The following is a 14,315-nucleotide window of genomic DNA, read 5'->3' on the forward strand; positions in this document are numbered from 1 at the left end:
TCAAAGTACAGTTAGGTGTGCTCAGGGCAGTATGGAAAAGTGAAAAACCCCAAAATATGGTAGAAGAAAACACTTCTGTAATGATCTCCTCGTCTCCTCTATTCCCGGCGTTGTTGTTCGGGCTGCAAAAGGTCAAAGTGGCTAACGCTCCGGAAAAAAAACGGTACTCGTTTGTTGTATTTAAAAAGTGTGATGAAGAGCAAAAGGTAACGACCAGCGCCCAACGTGGGGCTCGAACCCACGACCCTGAGATTAAGAGTCTCATGCTCTACCGACTGAGCTAGCCGGGCTGCTGCACAAAGAGGTTTCCAAAATATTACTTAACATGAAAACTATCAAATCTATTTATCTTTCTCTCTTTAGGGTCCTTGGGGTTCTCTGAGCTTGGTTCTTTTCTTGCAAACGTTTCGTTACCCGGCTAGGTAACACCTGTGCTGTACTACTGTCTACTTTACCCTACTTTAGAAAATTGCTCCGAAATTCAGGACAGAGCATACCCTAAAATCCGCAAAAGACTGATCACTTCGATTTGAACGGCCCTTAATCATTGTATATATTATGGGAAAAGGGTTTACGTTAAGATACAGACCTCTGAATAATTGTTTTTGAGGATGGTGAAGGAAAGCAAAATACTGAGTTGTTTCTGCCCGGTTTCGAACCGGGGACCTTTCGCGTGTGAGGCGAACGTGATAACCACTACACTACAGAAACCAGCTGCTTTTGTTCTTTCCCCTATAACCTGTAATACTCCGGTGCTGGAGCGGAGATGTTCGGAAAACATTTCGCCTACTCTGTTGTGATTATATTGAGCCTCCAGAGCTAATCAATAGGTATTTTTTAAAGTATCCTGCAAACCACTTCTGGGAAGCAGCCAGCAGGGGTGGAATACAGGAGACTATAACCATCCTTTCTGAAATCCTTCTTCATTAAGTCTACAATAAAATCCGTACAGTATATATCCACAAGTACCCTATTAAATACAGGTGTTCTTAGCCAGCAAAGCCTCCTGCCCCTTCACCCCCGGGCCTCCCAGAACTGGAATCAGCCCTGTTTCCACGCGGCCGGGCACCAGCTTGTTTCACTCCATCACATCTAAGCCAGCTCCTGTTTTTCTCTGGCAGCCTAGCTATTTCTGTAGGATCAGCCTGTTCCGTTCCATTTTATTTTATTTATTTATTCTATTTACAGGCTGCCTCTTGGGAATGATGGATTTCCAATAAAATAAATGCAATAAAATAATTAATATGTTAATATTCAAGTCTAGAATACATATGGAAAAACTAGGTTAAAAAATAGGCAGCATTAGTAGAACACCGTGGATTACAAGGAGCCTTTTCACAAGTGTGACCCCATGTGTGTTTACATGGGACTTATACCCCCTGGGCTAAAGATACATGTGGGAGGTGGGTGGGGGAATAATTAATTATTAGTTATTAAATATAAAATGCTTTTTTCTCTCTCTCTGCAACTGCATAAAAATATGTGAAACTTGCAAAGTGCATGTATGATGGTTTTGCCATCTATGTTGATTTGTTTGTTTATTTAATAGGGCTTATATGCCATTCAAGCCCAGCAGAACTCTATGGCTTGTTGCAATACAAGCTTGCAGTAAAACAGACATGTATGATCTTCACACATGAAGACAAAACTAGATGTTTCCTCACTTCCATAGTATGTTCTTAATACCCCTTGCAACAACATTCACAGAGATATTCATACTAGTCATTGGTATCTGGAGTGTGACAATTTTGTTCCTTCAACATGAAACAACCTTGAAAGGAATCATGTCAAGACTGCTGGACATATCATTAAAATTTAATATTTTTTTTCCATTTTCCATTTATAATAATGGTTAGACCTGCCTCCATGTGAAAATCTATTTATGTGGTTGTTCACAGTCAACACTCACTTGATGGCACATAATCCATCTGCCTCCATGTGTCTTGTCCGAAAAATGGTGAAGAGTGTTAAAAAGAGAAAGATTTTGCCACCTAACTTCCTCTCTTCCGTGCTTCCTTGCTCTCCTTCCATTTTTCCATTGCTATCACATGCTGCAACTCTACAGAAATGTAATTGCCTCCATCCACTAAATGAACCTTCCAACAATGAGTTCTTGTAGGATAAGGAAAAACCATATATTTCTATAAAATAACGTTTATACAAGAAGTTGTCTTAAAAACTCAAATCTGTAACACAAAAATTAACTTTCATTCTGAAATTTACCACTGGAAGAAGAGGAGGAGGAGGAGGGGGAAAGGGAGGAAGAAGAAATAGAGGAGGAGGAGGAGGCAGAAGAAGAAGTCGGAGAAGAAGAGGAGGAGGAAGAAAGAATGGAGCAAAAGCGTAGCATGCAATAATTATAAGCGAATGCAAGAACATTTTAGGATTCAAAAATGACAGCGCTCCCGCTCTTTATGTAGCACATTGCTAGTCTCCTCTACCTTGGACGCTAAATCCTCCGCAACCATAGAGACTAAAGTAATAATAATATAGTGTATCCAGACTTCCGGCGCATTGTCGAAACCTGTAAAGCCGGATCTTCCGGCGTGTGACCATAGCGACGTTCGACATGGAAACATCATGGATGTCAAAATCGTTACGGACTTCAATGGTGCCTGTTTAAAGCGCACGTCCTTGGCCCTCCGCTCAGCTACGGGCACGGAAACTTAGCTGCCGGCAGACAGGCCCCGCATATGAAGCGCAACCCGGCGCACTTGTGAGGACACCGGCGAGTCGTCCCCGTACCATAGAGAGGAGCCACAGGGCGTCTAGAACGCCTCACAGGCTTTCTCTTTCAGTTCCGGTGTGAGGGGGGTGATAGTTTCGCGGAGTTCGGTCGGGGGACCGTCAGCCTGGCACCGGCGGTTGTTGCTCCTGGGGGCGGGCGAGGAGGGGGGCGCGAGCTCCTCGGGGGCAGGGCGGCGGCTCGCAGGGCCGACAGATCCTGGGGCCGGGCGAGCGGGAAAGAGCTGCGGGGGCAGGAGGGACGCGGGCGGGTGCCCTCTTCTCCCGAGAATCTTTGGGGAGGGAAGTTTTCTGCGGCGGGGAGGCAGGAAAGGGAGTGGAGGTCCTGGTAGGACAGAGGGAAATAGCTGGCTTGGGAGGGAGGCGCTCCCTTCAGGAGGGGGCTTCTAGGCAGGGAGGTGTCGGCGTGCCCAGTCGGCTGGGGCGTGGGCTGCGAAGAAATTGGAGGTCTCATGGCAGCAGCAGTAGCTGCAGGCAGTAGCTCTGGGGGCCCGCTGAACCCTGTTGCCACCCTACACGAGGAAGCTGTCTGTGCCATCTGCCTGGATTATTTCACAGACCCGGTGTCCATTGGATGTGGCCACAACTTTTGCCGTGTCTGCATCACTCAGCTTTGGGGTTCGGGTGAAGAAGAAGGAGATGACGTAGGAGCATCTGGCTCAGAGGGGGGTGCTGATGATGGGGGGATAGATGACCTGGGACCTGAAGAAGATGGGGATTATGACAACGATCTGGAGGACAATGATTATTTGGGTGATGGGGATATGGGCGATGAGGAGGAAGATGATGTATCCAGGGATGAGTATGATGATGAAGATGACGACGTATGGGATGATGAGGACGACAGAGAGTACTGGGACCAGGAAATGTGGGATGATGCTATGGGGAGTGATTTATTTTTTGATAATTATGATGATGATGAGGAAGTAATGGATGAAGAGCCAGAGGAAATGACAGAATATACTGTGCCGGCAACTCCACCTACTCCTCCACAACGTCAGTCTTTTACTTGCCCTCAATGCCGCAAAACTTTTCCTCATCGCAACTTCCGCCCCAATCTTCAGCTGGCCAACATGGTGCAGATCATCCGACAGATGCACCCACAACCATTGAAGCCTGTGATATCATCAACTGAAGCAGTGGACTTGGCAGCAGCAGGGGATTCCTCAGGGGCACCGTCTGCTTTAGCTGCAGGTCAGGCTCCAAGTGTTGAGCGAACCCTATGTGAGAAACATGAAGAGCCACTTAAGCTCTTTTGTGAGGCAGATGAAGAGCCCATCTGTGTAGTGTGCAGGGAGTCACGAGCCCATAAACACCACAGTGTTATGCCACTGGAAGAAGTTGTGCAAGAATATAAGGTACGGAATAGAACAAGATGATGTAAATGCTAGGGTGTAATCTTGTTAAATTGGAGGTTTTTGTGTTATAAAAGCATTAATGGTACTATGGCTTTGACAAACAGTAGTGGCATACTAGGATAATTACAGAGTCCCTGCTTTGCCTGCGGAAAGACCCCTGGATGATGTGCTTATACAAATGTGTAAATATAAATAAATCAGTACAAGGTACTCAGTAAAAATTCTCTTATTTGGATGCTCTGGATTCTAACTTTCTGTCAAACAAAAACAGTATAGAATTCATTTTTTCCTTTCAACTATAGAAGCTACAAGTTTAGGTCATTTAAAAGAGATGTGGGATTTTGTAGAAGCTGTAAAGTTGTATTGTAAAGATAAGAAATCTGTTTGTATCAGATGTATCCAAATGCAGCATGAGAGCCATGTTGCCAGGAAATGAAGATTTAATGCTTATTTCTCTGAACGCTGAATTTGAACTTTCAAAAAGTTTCTGCCAACTGCTGTTTTCATGCTTGTATGACATAAATACAATTAAGTTGTGGTATTCTAGTTATTCTAGTTGTTTTTAGGCTAAACTCCAGGGTCACTTGGATCCACTGAAAAAGAAACTGGAGGCAGTTCTGAAGCAGAAGTCAAGTGAAGAGGAGAAGATAGCAGATCTCAAGGTAACTTCATTATTCCCTTAATTCTCTTATATTTCCAGTCAGTCTCTTGTCTGAATGATCACCTTGTTAGTGTAGATTTTTGTTCACAAAGCTTGGATGAAGAGGAACTGTCTTGGTCTTAGGAGCAGATGGTCTTCTTTGTATTAAGAAAATGATTCTTTTGGGATTCCTTATCTTGAAGTCATGGATTTATAAAAGTAGAAATCTAACTGGCCTACCTGGGATTTGATCTGAACTTTAGAGGCCTGGTCTTAACTATATTTTATAGAGAATAGATGGCTTTATTGCCAGCAATGAGTATTGTGTGATCTGGTCCCATTCTTCTGCACATATCTGAGAGGATCTGCCAATATTATCCCTCAGTCTGAGGGTATATGGGACCATAGGTATTAGAATTGGCCTGGTCTTCTAATTTCTTTAGTATTCCTTATTGCCTAAACAGAGGTGATTTCATGTTCTGCCCAGGAAAATGCCTAAAATAGTTGAGATCAGCAGAATTGATTTCCCTTTGCAGAAAGCCATTTTTCTTTCTCTCATTATAAACTGTATAACCTTTGGCATTGTTATCCAGAAGAAAGAATCTTAATAAATTATATGAGTGTTGGTTGGTTTAGTCATTGTGATTTTGCCTCAAGCAAGACTTCTGAGGTGGGGAAATGTTTTCTGTTTTTCCATCCGGACCAGCACAGAAATGTGCCAGTTGTGCCATTTGCTATGATTGTGGTTGTTTATAAAGGCAGGTGTTATCTGGTCCTGCTGCCCGCTAAAGAAGTTGACATAGATTTAATGTGCTGGGCCATAAAGCGGCGTAGTCCCAAACCTTGGCTCTACAGTGTTGCCTTCCTAACCATCTCCTCATCGGCCACAGAACAAGATGAAATTTGATATGAAAGAATTTGAGTCAGACTTTGAGCGGCTGCATCAATTCCTGGTGGGAGAGCAAGCCATGCTGCTTCACCAGCTGGAAGACCGCTATGAGATACTGCTGGCCAGCCAGAGTAGCAACATCACCCACCTGGAGGAGCAAGGTGCTGCACTAAGCCGTCTTATTGCAGAAGCAGAAGACAAGAGCAAGCAAGATGGTTTGCAACTGCTCAAGGTAAATCTCTTTCCCAAGTTGCCTGGATTCACATTTGTGACTGGTCCCAAGCATAGCTGGCTGTTGTAGTTCTAATGATTAAGAATCGATGCAGAGGTACAGGCGTTGCATTGCTGGATTTGTTAAAAGTAAGAGTTTGCCATGCGGAATATATATTGCTTTAAAAGCTACCTGGCCTGTTATCTATAACATGGGTGCTTTAACAATCCTGAGGGTAGTATATTAGCATAGCATGCACAGCAGTCAAGGGGTCTTGACTGATATTCAGCTGGACAGAAGTAGAACTTGAAAACTTGAAAATCTGTTCAAGTCATTGCATTGAATTAGATGTCTCCAAATCATTTTGTGTGATTTGGTTGGTACTACACACCAACCAAAGTGTAGAAGTGGCTTTTTCTGAATCACCTTCTGTGTTTGAATTAAAACATTGATTAGGAGGTAAGGGCTATTAAATGTGGGAGATAACAAAAATTCAGTTCTGTGCTGATTTAGATTGCAGGTAGGACTTTTCCAAAGCTGGGGTGGTTCTGGTAGCAGAAGAGGCTCTGGGTTCCGTTTGCTAAGGAACGCCATCTGGCAGGGCTCAGGAAGAGAGCCTTTTCTCTCGTGGCACCCACCCTCTGGAATATCATTCCATCAGATTGGCCCCAATCCTATTGGCCTTTTGTAAGGCCTTAGAGAAATAATTTTGTCACTGGGCCTGGGGGTCAGGAGGTGTGACTGAGCCCATACATTGGTTATGCTGATTTATAGTTATGAGTTTGTTTTTACCCCAGCTGCTGTTTCTATGTGTTTCTCTGTTCTTTCTGTTTGTTACGTTGTTCTTTCTATATTGTTAGCTGCCAAATTTGAGATGGGCAGCCAGGGAAAGGGAAGGGAAGGGAAGGGAAGAAGGAAGAAGGAAGAAGGAAGGAGAGAGAGAGGCAGGCAGGCAGGCTCAGTGGCTGGGTCAGAGATCCCCATAATCTATTGATTAATACCCATATAGTCTTATAAGAAACTCATAATACTTTTAAACAACACTGACAATGTGAGAGTTTTGTGGAGGCTGGTTTCCTAGGGCAGGAATGCTGATTGTGTCAACAATCTACTGCCTCCAAGCACCAAGCCTGAGAAATACAAAGTTAGATGTCCATTAAGTCATAGGAAAGGTGGAAAGAGAAACGCCAGATGTAAACTGCAGGAGATATTTATTTATTTAAATAATTGGTATTGCTACCCATCTCACCAAAGACACACTGGATGGCATGCAAAGATTAAGACCAAAAAACCCAAATCCACAGTTTGTAAAATCAATATATAGTTTTAGGAGAGCGCTTAAGATCTGGTTCTTTCCCAAGCGTTGGGATAGAGTGGAAGAGAATGTGTGGGTTGCCTCAGGGAAGTGTGGGTGTGGCAAGTTTTTCTGTTTTTTTATTATTGGTTTTATTGTTCTTTGCCTTTATTATGCATATATTTTTTTATCCTTGGCTGTAACCTGCCCAGAGTTTGGCTTAGGATGGGTGGCTATACAAATGTCTTAAATAAAGAAAAAAACATGCTGTAGAATATACCTGGGGTCAAAAAACCCATTCCACTTCAAATCACTGGAACAACAGTAATATGCTATCAAGCAATGGGGCTTGCTTAACCTCAGGGTTAACACCTGTGGGAATATCAAGGTCTTTAATACCTTAAGAAAGGCCAACCAGGTTGGGACCATCCAGACCTCGGGAGAAATGCTGGGGGGCAGGAGCAGTGACAAAGATATATGAGGGAACTGCATTTTCATATTAAGAAGGCAGTCACCTGCTTAAACTGGATTCCTCCTGGTATGCGGTATATCTAGCCATGCTGTGTCAAGGATCTGCATAGTTTCTGCCACATTCAAGCCAGGGAGCCTGACAGATAGTATTTCTTCATGTAAAGCTTTTTGACAACAAAGCACATGATTTGGAATCCCAAGAAATCCCCCCCCCCAAGCTTGAAAACTCTTTCCAGAAAAATTCTACAGAAAAAAATGGTCTTTCAAACTATTTATTTGTTTTATAATACCTAGATGTATAATCATCCTAACCTCTTTTCTTTTCTTCCCTTTTCTAGGATTTCAAAGGCACTTTAGTCAGGTTGGTTGAATTTCTTGTGGTTGTTTCTGCTTTACATTCCTGAGATTTGTGCTTCACTTAGCCAGGTTGCATCTCTTTAGAATTTAATGGCTTTTCATAAATGCCTTTGAGCCAATTCTGAGGATGACAGAGGTTGAATACTCTAGAATATCTCTAAGGATCATTATACTGTTTTGTCAGTTGGTTTGAGTTTTGCATTAGCCGAGTTTCTCAAGCTGTTTTTTTTTTTTTACCAGCTGCCCATCAGCAGGAAGACACATCTCAAAAAAGTAGTATGAAAACTTGGGATAGATCAACTTGTTTGAAGTTACGCAGAACTGAGGTTGTTAATGCATGTATGGCAGGCTGCCTGGGAAACCTACATCCACTTATCTGTGTCTGGTCATGGGGGAAAAGTGCGTGTGGCAGGATCTTAATAGTTTCAGCTCAAAAGATCATGAAGCTGGTAACGTGCAGCTATAATTATTTTACTATGTGTCTAGCTGCTGCACCATTAGACTACATTAAAGTGTCATATGCAAGGTTAATTTAAGTCAGTCTTTCCCACCTTCATGTACCCTGATGAAACCCTCTCACCATGATCCAGACAGCATCAGATTATTATTATGCTTAACTCTTCCAAATTATAAGAATTTGAAAAGCTAAGAACTGTGGCTATTCCAAAACTTTGTTAGAACATTTACTGAAGACCTATCCAATTGTATCCTTTCTGTGTCAAGAGACATGCGTTTCTATAAACTGTTGAAACTATCCAGAGAATGCATAGCTAATCTAGGGACCAGGGAAATGGCAGTATTTCAGTGCTGTTCTCTGTTGTGCTCAAGGGTGGTATTTGTGGCAAAGCAGTCAGTTTTGTTAGTGTAAGAATAATTTATTTATTTATTTATCAAATTTATATAGCCACCCATCTCACAAAAAGTGACTCTGGGTGCCATACAACAATTAATTAAAGCAATAAATATATAAAAACAGTCATTATTAAAATATAATGACTCTCGTGGGGAACAAAATAAGTAGGTCCAGTGGAAAATCTTTATATGCATGTGGCCAGAACTGCTTGATCTTGTAGAGATAAATAGGTTGATGAGGGGCAAATAAATCTCCTCAACAATGTTTATTTTTCTTTTATTCTCCTTCTACTATTTTAATGAGTTAATCTCCTTGCTTCTCTTCCATTTCTGTGTTAAAATAATATGGAGAGCTTTTAAAAATAAAGAAGATACAGCTATAGCAGCAGTTAGTTGGAAGGTTAAGCTAGGAATAGACTCATCAGGTCCTAATATGTTGCATTTTCAGTTCTTAATGCTTTTCTTGCTAGTGGCTACCCATCTCCAGTCTTACATGTTGCTCTCTAAATGGTCCCTTTGTCAGGTGTGAGAATCTTACATTCCAAGATCCAGAGATGGTACCAGTGGATGCAGGGAAGAAATACCGGAACTACTTCCTTATAGATGTTTTAATGAGGAAGATGGAGAAAGTCTTCAGCAAAGCCCCTCAAGGTAAAGGACACTGAGCTCCTTTTCTCTTGCAGTTAAGAAATGCAGACTAGCTTCCAGTCATGTATTCATCCACTGCCCAATGGAAGCTAAGAATTTATTTACTGTAAAAAACTCTTATCGTTGGAGGAGGAGTAGAAGCTGTGCAGAAGTAGCCCATACAGTTCATGATGTGAAAGCTTTTTCTTCTTGGACTTCTATCCTGACATTCTGCAGGAGTTCAGAATCACACATAGGGAGCTCCCATCATTTTATGCCCACAATAACCCTGTGGGATAGGTTGGGGTGAGAGAATGTGACTGGCCCAAGGGTATCCAGACAGTTTTCATGGATGAGGTTGGATTTGAACCTGGATGTTACTCTTAGTCCAACACGTAATCCTTGCACCACCACACTGATTCCCAAAGGAGTTGGTGGAAAAACGTTAGTATGGAGAAAGGATTAAAGTTTTTTTAAAACCCTCACAGTAAGTTGTGTAGGTGGAGGAACAATGGCAGTGGAGGACCAGGTATGAGGATCCTATGGGAAGGCTTATTAAAAAAGCATTCATTCATAGGAGAGAAAGTTATAATAAAAAGAGACATGTGGAGGTAGTTTGATACGTTAAGCTGTATGACAAAAAATGGCAGATGGTTGGAGGTGGTAATAAGATCAGTGTTTCTCAAACTTGGCAAAAGCTGGCTGGGGAATTCTGGGACTTGAAGTCCACACATCTTGAAGTTGCCAAGTTTGAGAAACACTATAGTGGATAGAACAGATGAATGGGGCATTGGTTGTGTGAGTGAGTAAGAAGGAAAGGCAAGAAAGGAGATTCTGAGGAGCAGAGACTTTCAAAAATAACAGAATTTTAAAAGTGCATGGTCCTCCTACAAAGCTCACTGTGCATAGCATTTGATCTGTAAACCAGGAAACTCTGTGTTGATTATGGACTCATTAGGTAGCTTTAAAGAAGAGACTGTTTTAGAAGCATCTGCCCTACAACTTTACTGTGTGTGAATAACAGCACCTGAGCCTTTTATGATAGTAAGAGTTACTGAGACTATGTGTAAAATAGTTTGAAAGTTCTGTTCGACAGCACTGTAGAAATTCTGTGTAGTATTAAAAGACTGACATAGTGCCTTTTCTGTCATGAACCAAATTTACTTTCAAATTATAAAATTCCCCTCTCACCCCTATGGGTGGTATGTGTCTTCCGATGGATGGATGGATGGATGGATGGATGGATGGATGGATGGATGGATGGATGGATGGATGGATGGATGGATACACACGCACACACGCACGCACACACACACACACACACACACGTGCCTTACTAATACATTATAATATATGCCTTACCTGCCCAGAACTGTTTGGGCGGGCAGACAATGAATCTGAATGATACCTGAGCTGAGTTCTATCTATACAGAGTAGTGTTTCTCAACTTTGTCAACTTGAAGATGTATGGTCTTCAACTCCCAGAATTCCCCAGCCAGCATGGGAGTTGGTCCACACATCTTCAAGCTGCCAGTGTTGAGAAACACTGATACAGAGAACAAATGTTTTGCCTCCTATTTATATTGTTTTGCTCTTTTTCTCTTACAGCTGAATTGACTCTGGATCCTGAAACAGCTCATCCACGACTCACACTTTCCTCAGATTGCCGCAGCGTCCGACTTGGGGAACGCTGGCGGGATCTGCCAGATAACCCCAAACGCTTCGACTCTGACTACTGTGTGTTGGCCTTGCAGGGCTTTACTTATGGTCGCCACTACTGGGAAGTGGAGGTGGGTGGCCGGCGAGGGTGGGCTGTAGGGGCAGCCCGCGAATCGGCCCGACGAAAAGAGAAATCCAGCAGTGGTTCCCACCAGAAACGGGAGATCTGGTGTGTAGGAACCAATGGTAAGAAGTACCAGGCTTTGACTACCACTGAGCAGACATCCCTCTCTCCAGCTGAGAAATTACGGCGCTTTTGTGTCTACCTGGACTATGAACGAGGCCAGCTAGGATTCTACAATGCTGAAAGCATGGCTCATATTCACACCTTCAATGCTTCATTCCGCGAGCGCATCTTCCCCTTTTTCCGCATTCTTTCTAAGGGAACCCGCATCAAAATCTGCAATTGATGCCATTGCGGCTGCTGCACATACCTGAATTTATCCCTTGAGGCCTCTGCTTCATCATAGTCCTCCCATCCCACCTAATTATGCCTGATAAGAGTTTCTCACCACCCTTGGACTTTGGTGGATTCCTTATCTAGCTCTTATTTTGGATTCCTTTTGACAGGGATTCTTCCCTTCTGTGAATCCAGTTTTGCACAGTTCTACTTCTCTGGTGCTTGACCAGGTCATGGATCGGATTTTATTTCTCTTATGGCCCAGATCCATCTTAGCAAAAAAATTGTGCTCTCTCTCCTTATACCTTTGGGGTATAATCACATGTCAGCCAATTATACTTTTCTCGTCTTTAGATATTGGAGTCCTTGATCTTTAATATCTCAGAAGAGAAATTAGACCTTATTGAGCATGCAGTCTTTCAGTTGTAAGGTTGGTGGGATCTGCCATGGCTTCTGGGCTTGGGCTTTGCAATCCAAGACTTGTTCTTCACTTCCCTGAAGACACCTAAATCTACCTAGTCAGGCATTCAAGACAACAAAATTTAGGCCTGTGTGTGGTAACTTTTTTATTCTTTTTTGAATTTTGCTGGTCAAGAGATGACTGTTCCACTATGTTCTTGGGGTCGGATGTAAGTCCATGCTTTAAGTACGGATGAGGAATATGTGGCCCTCCATGTGTTACTGAAGACAGCTTCCAAGAACCCCAGCAATCACAGCCTATGTTGTGGGATACAGGAGTTGTGGTTCAGCAACATCTGGAAAACAATTAGCCCCAGTTTCTGTTTTGCTATCACCAGATCCCAGATTCCTGCAGCCCTCACAATAGCCCTTCATTTTAAAGTAATGATACAGAAATATTTTGGCAGGTTCCCAATGCTATGATTTCTTCTTTAATTGCTCCAATGCCTGTATTCTGAATTCCTGTTTTTTTGCAATTTACTAATATCCAATTTAAAAAAATATAGAATTGCAAGTTCTGTCCCACTGCTTTACACTGGTTCCATGTGATGTCCCAGTTGAAATGTCTCCTAATCTTTGATGTTATTCCCATCTCTTCTGCCATTTATCTATTCTAAAACGTGATATGCTGGCCATTTGGAGCAATGACAGTACCACGTGCTGTTGAGCTGTTCAATGTCAGTGTAGAGTCATGATTGTAGATGTGTGTGCTATCCCACCAGATGCTAAGATTTCATTATTACTGTCTTACTCATTCCCTCTTTCTGTCTTCCCACCATCTGCTTTAAATAACTTATTTTAGTCACTCACTAGTTTTAGCCTTCACTGTGGAGTCTTCTTGAACCTCTGGAGGCTTTAGCTATTCCAGCTATATGTGGTTTTTAAAATTCTTTTTGGCTTGACAGAGCTGCTTCTGAACTATTTTTCGCTAAAAAAAATTAAAAGGAGGTCTAGTTTTTTGGGGAAAAAGTTGAGAGATAAATAAAGTAATAAATGACATGTTAAATGCTTTGCTGTTATGGTTTATTTGAATGTTGAAAAACAAGATTCTTTGAAATACTCGTTTATTTAATGACAAAAATGGTTTAGTTGCTTTTTAACAATATGGAGAATTAGAATATTCTTCTGGAAGGACTACACAATCCAGTGCTTTTAGTTAAAACGAAGCCTAAGGTCTAGAGTAGAATGCTGTGAAAGTGAATCTTGTTAATAATCCTACTGGGTAGTGCTGAGTCCCAGCAACAAGTCTGATTGTTCACTTGCTGGGCAGATCCCAGACAAGGACAAGTCATTTTCAACTGCAGTGAGTAAAACATCTCTTTAATGAAAACCATAAAATGTTTTGATATGCTGGACAGTATATTAAGTTCTAAACTCATACTCTACGGTTGCAAATTATTCACATTACCATTAGATGCTTTAAAAAAAAAACAATTGGGACATGGATTTACCATGAAGGTCCTTTTCTGTATTGTAACGGAGAGAGCAGCCAACAGTGCGTTCTTCCTCCCACTTGCTTCTATGCGGAAAGAGGACCCACCTTCCCAGTTTCATATAAGTGCAGAGAACTCAGTAAGTGAAAAGAAAAAAGAATCAGAAGCCAAACCATAACAAAGGCAATAAGACAAAGCATGTAAAGTGCTAATGTCCTTTGTTGGCTGCATTGCAGTTAATTCCAATACTCTGTTTTCCAATGGTGGTAGAGAGAATCCTCCTAAAGCTGTTCTAACTGGAGGAAAATACAGTGCTGAAAAATTATGGCTTGACAATCTATTGAAGGGCCCACCTGCAGAAAGTTGGATGCAGAAAGGCCTCACAAAAAGTAAGATCCAAGAGTTAGTCCAGCCAAAGCAGCAAGACTGAAGCTTAGAAAAGATCCAAGAGCTAGTCCAGCCAAAGCAACGAGACTGAAGCTTAGCAAAATGCATTCCCAGATCTACTTAGATGACTCCCACCAGAAGTTTTGCAATCTACAGTAGTTGGCTGGGGATCAGTGAGAGAGAATGGGGCAGCCTCTATTTGTCAGTTCTAGCTAAGAACATCTTAGTGGTTTTGTTTATGTCTCGCTTGTGTTACTTTTTCTAACGGAGGTTTGCAGTACACTTAGGACAAAAGGGGGGTAAAACCAGTACAGCCATGTACATAAACCAGCCATGAGCCATAAAGGCTAAAAATGGGTGGAACCAAGCAGGGGTCCCAGACAGGGAAGCAACGCACTGGAGGTGGTTTTGGGAATCATCACGCAGAAGCCTTTTTACGTGTGGATGGGAGGTAACATCGCGCTATATGCAAA

General features: G+C 42.3%; 1 protein-coding gene and 2 non-coding genes across 3 annotated transcripts; 1 reads left to right on the forward strand and 2 right to left on the reverse strand.

The window, feature by feature from the left end:
• Positions 1-217: 217 nt before the first annotated feature.
• On the reverse strand, positions 218-290 carry TRNAK-CUU (transfer RNA lysine (anticodon CUU)). The gene has a single exon. It is a non-coding gene; the product is annotated as a tRNA-Lys (tRNA).
• A 348-nt stretch (positions 291-638) lies between these two features.
• TRNAV-CAC (transfer RNA valine (anticodon CAC)) lies at positions 639-711 on the reverse strand. Its single transcript has one exon. It is a non-coding gene; the product is annotated as a tRNA-Val (tRNA).
• A 1,852-nt stretch (positions 712-2,563) lies between these two features.
• TRIM41 (tripartite motif containing 41) lies at positions 2,564-13,031 on the forward strand. The gene is made up of 6 exons (XM_007431300.4): positions 2,564-4,103; positions 4,670-4,765; positions 5,634-5,864; positions 7,947-7,969; positions 9,341-9,468; positions 11,053-13,031. The coding sequence occupies exons 1-6, from the start codon at positions 3,198-3,200 to the stop codon at positions 11,571-11,573; spliced, it is 1,905 nt and encodes a 634-aa protein (XP_007431362.1). The 5' UTR covers positions 2,564-3,197; the 3' UTR covers positions 11,574-13,031.
• The last annotated feature ends 1,284 nt before the right edge of the window (positions 13,032-14,315 follow it).

This window comes from Python bivittatus, unplaced genomic scaffold (assembly GCF_059951505.1).
Source record: "Python bivittatus isolate LINGU-HERP-01145 unplaced genomic scaffold, Pbiv_v1 ctg000080_np1212, whole genome shotgun sequence".
NCBI classification, from domain to species: Eukaryota; Metazoa; Chordata; class Lepidosauria; order Squamata; family Pythonidae; genus Python; species Python bivittatus.

Excerpts from the sequence above, each read along its gene's own strand:
- TRIM41 (XM_007431300.4), top strand. The coding sequence starts at position 3,198 with ATGGCAGCAGCAGTAGCTGCAGGCAGTAGCTCTGGGGGCCCGCTGAAC. Across the intron at positions 4,104-4,669 it reads AAGTTGTGCAAGAATATAAG|GCTAAACTCCAGGGTCACTT; the intron begins GTACGGAATAGA and ends AGTTGTTTTTAG. Across the intron at positions 4,766-5,633 it reads AGAAGATAGCAGATCTCAAG|AACAAGATGAAATTTGATAT; the intron begins GTAACTTCATTA and ends CATCGGCCACAG.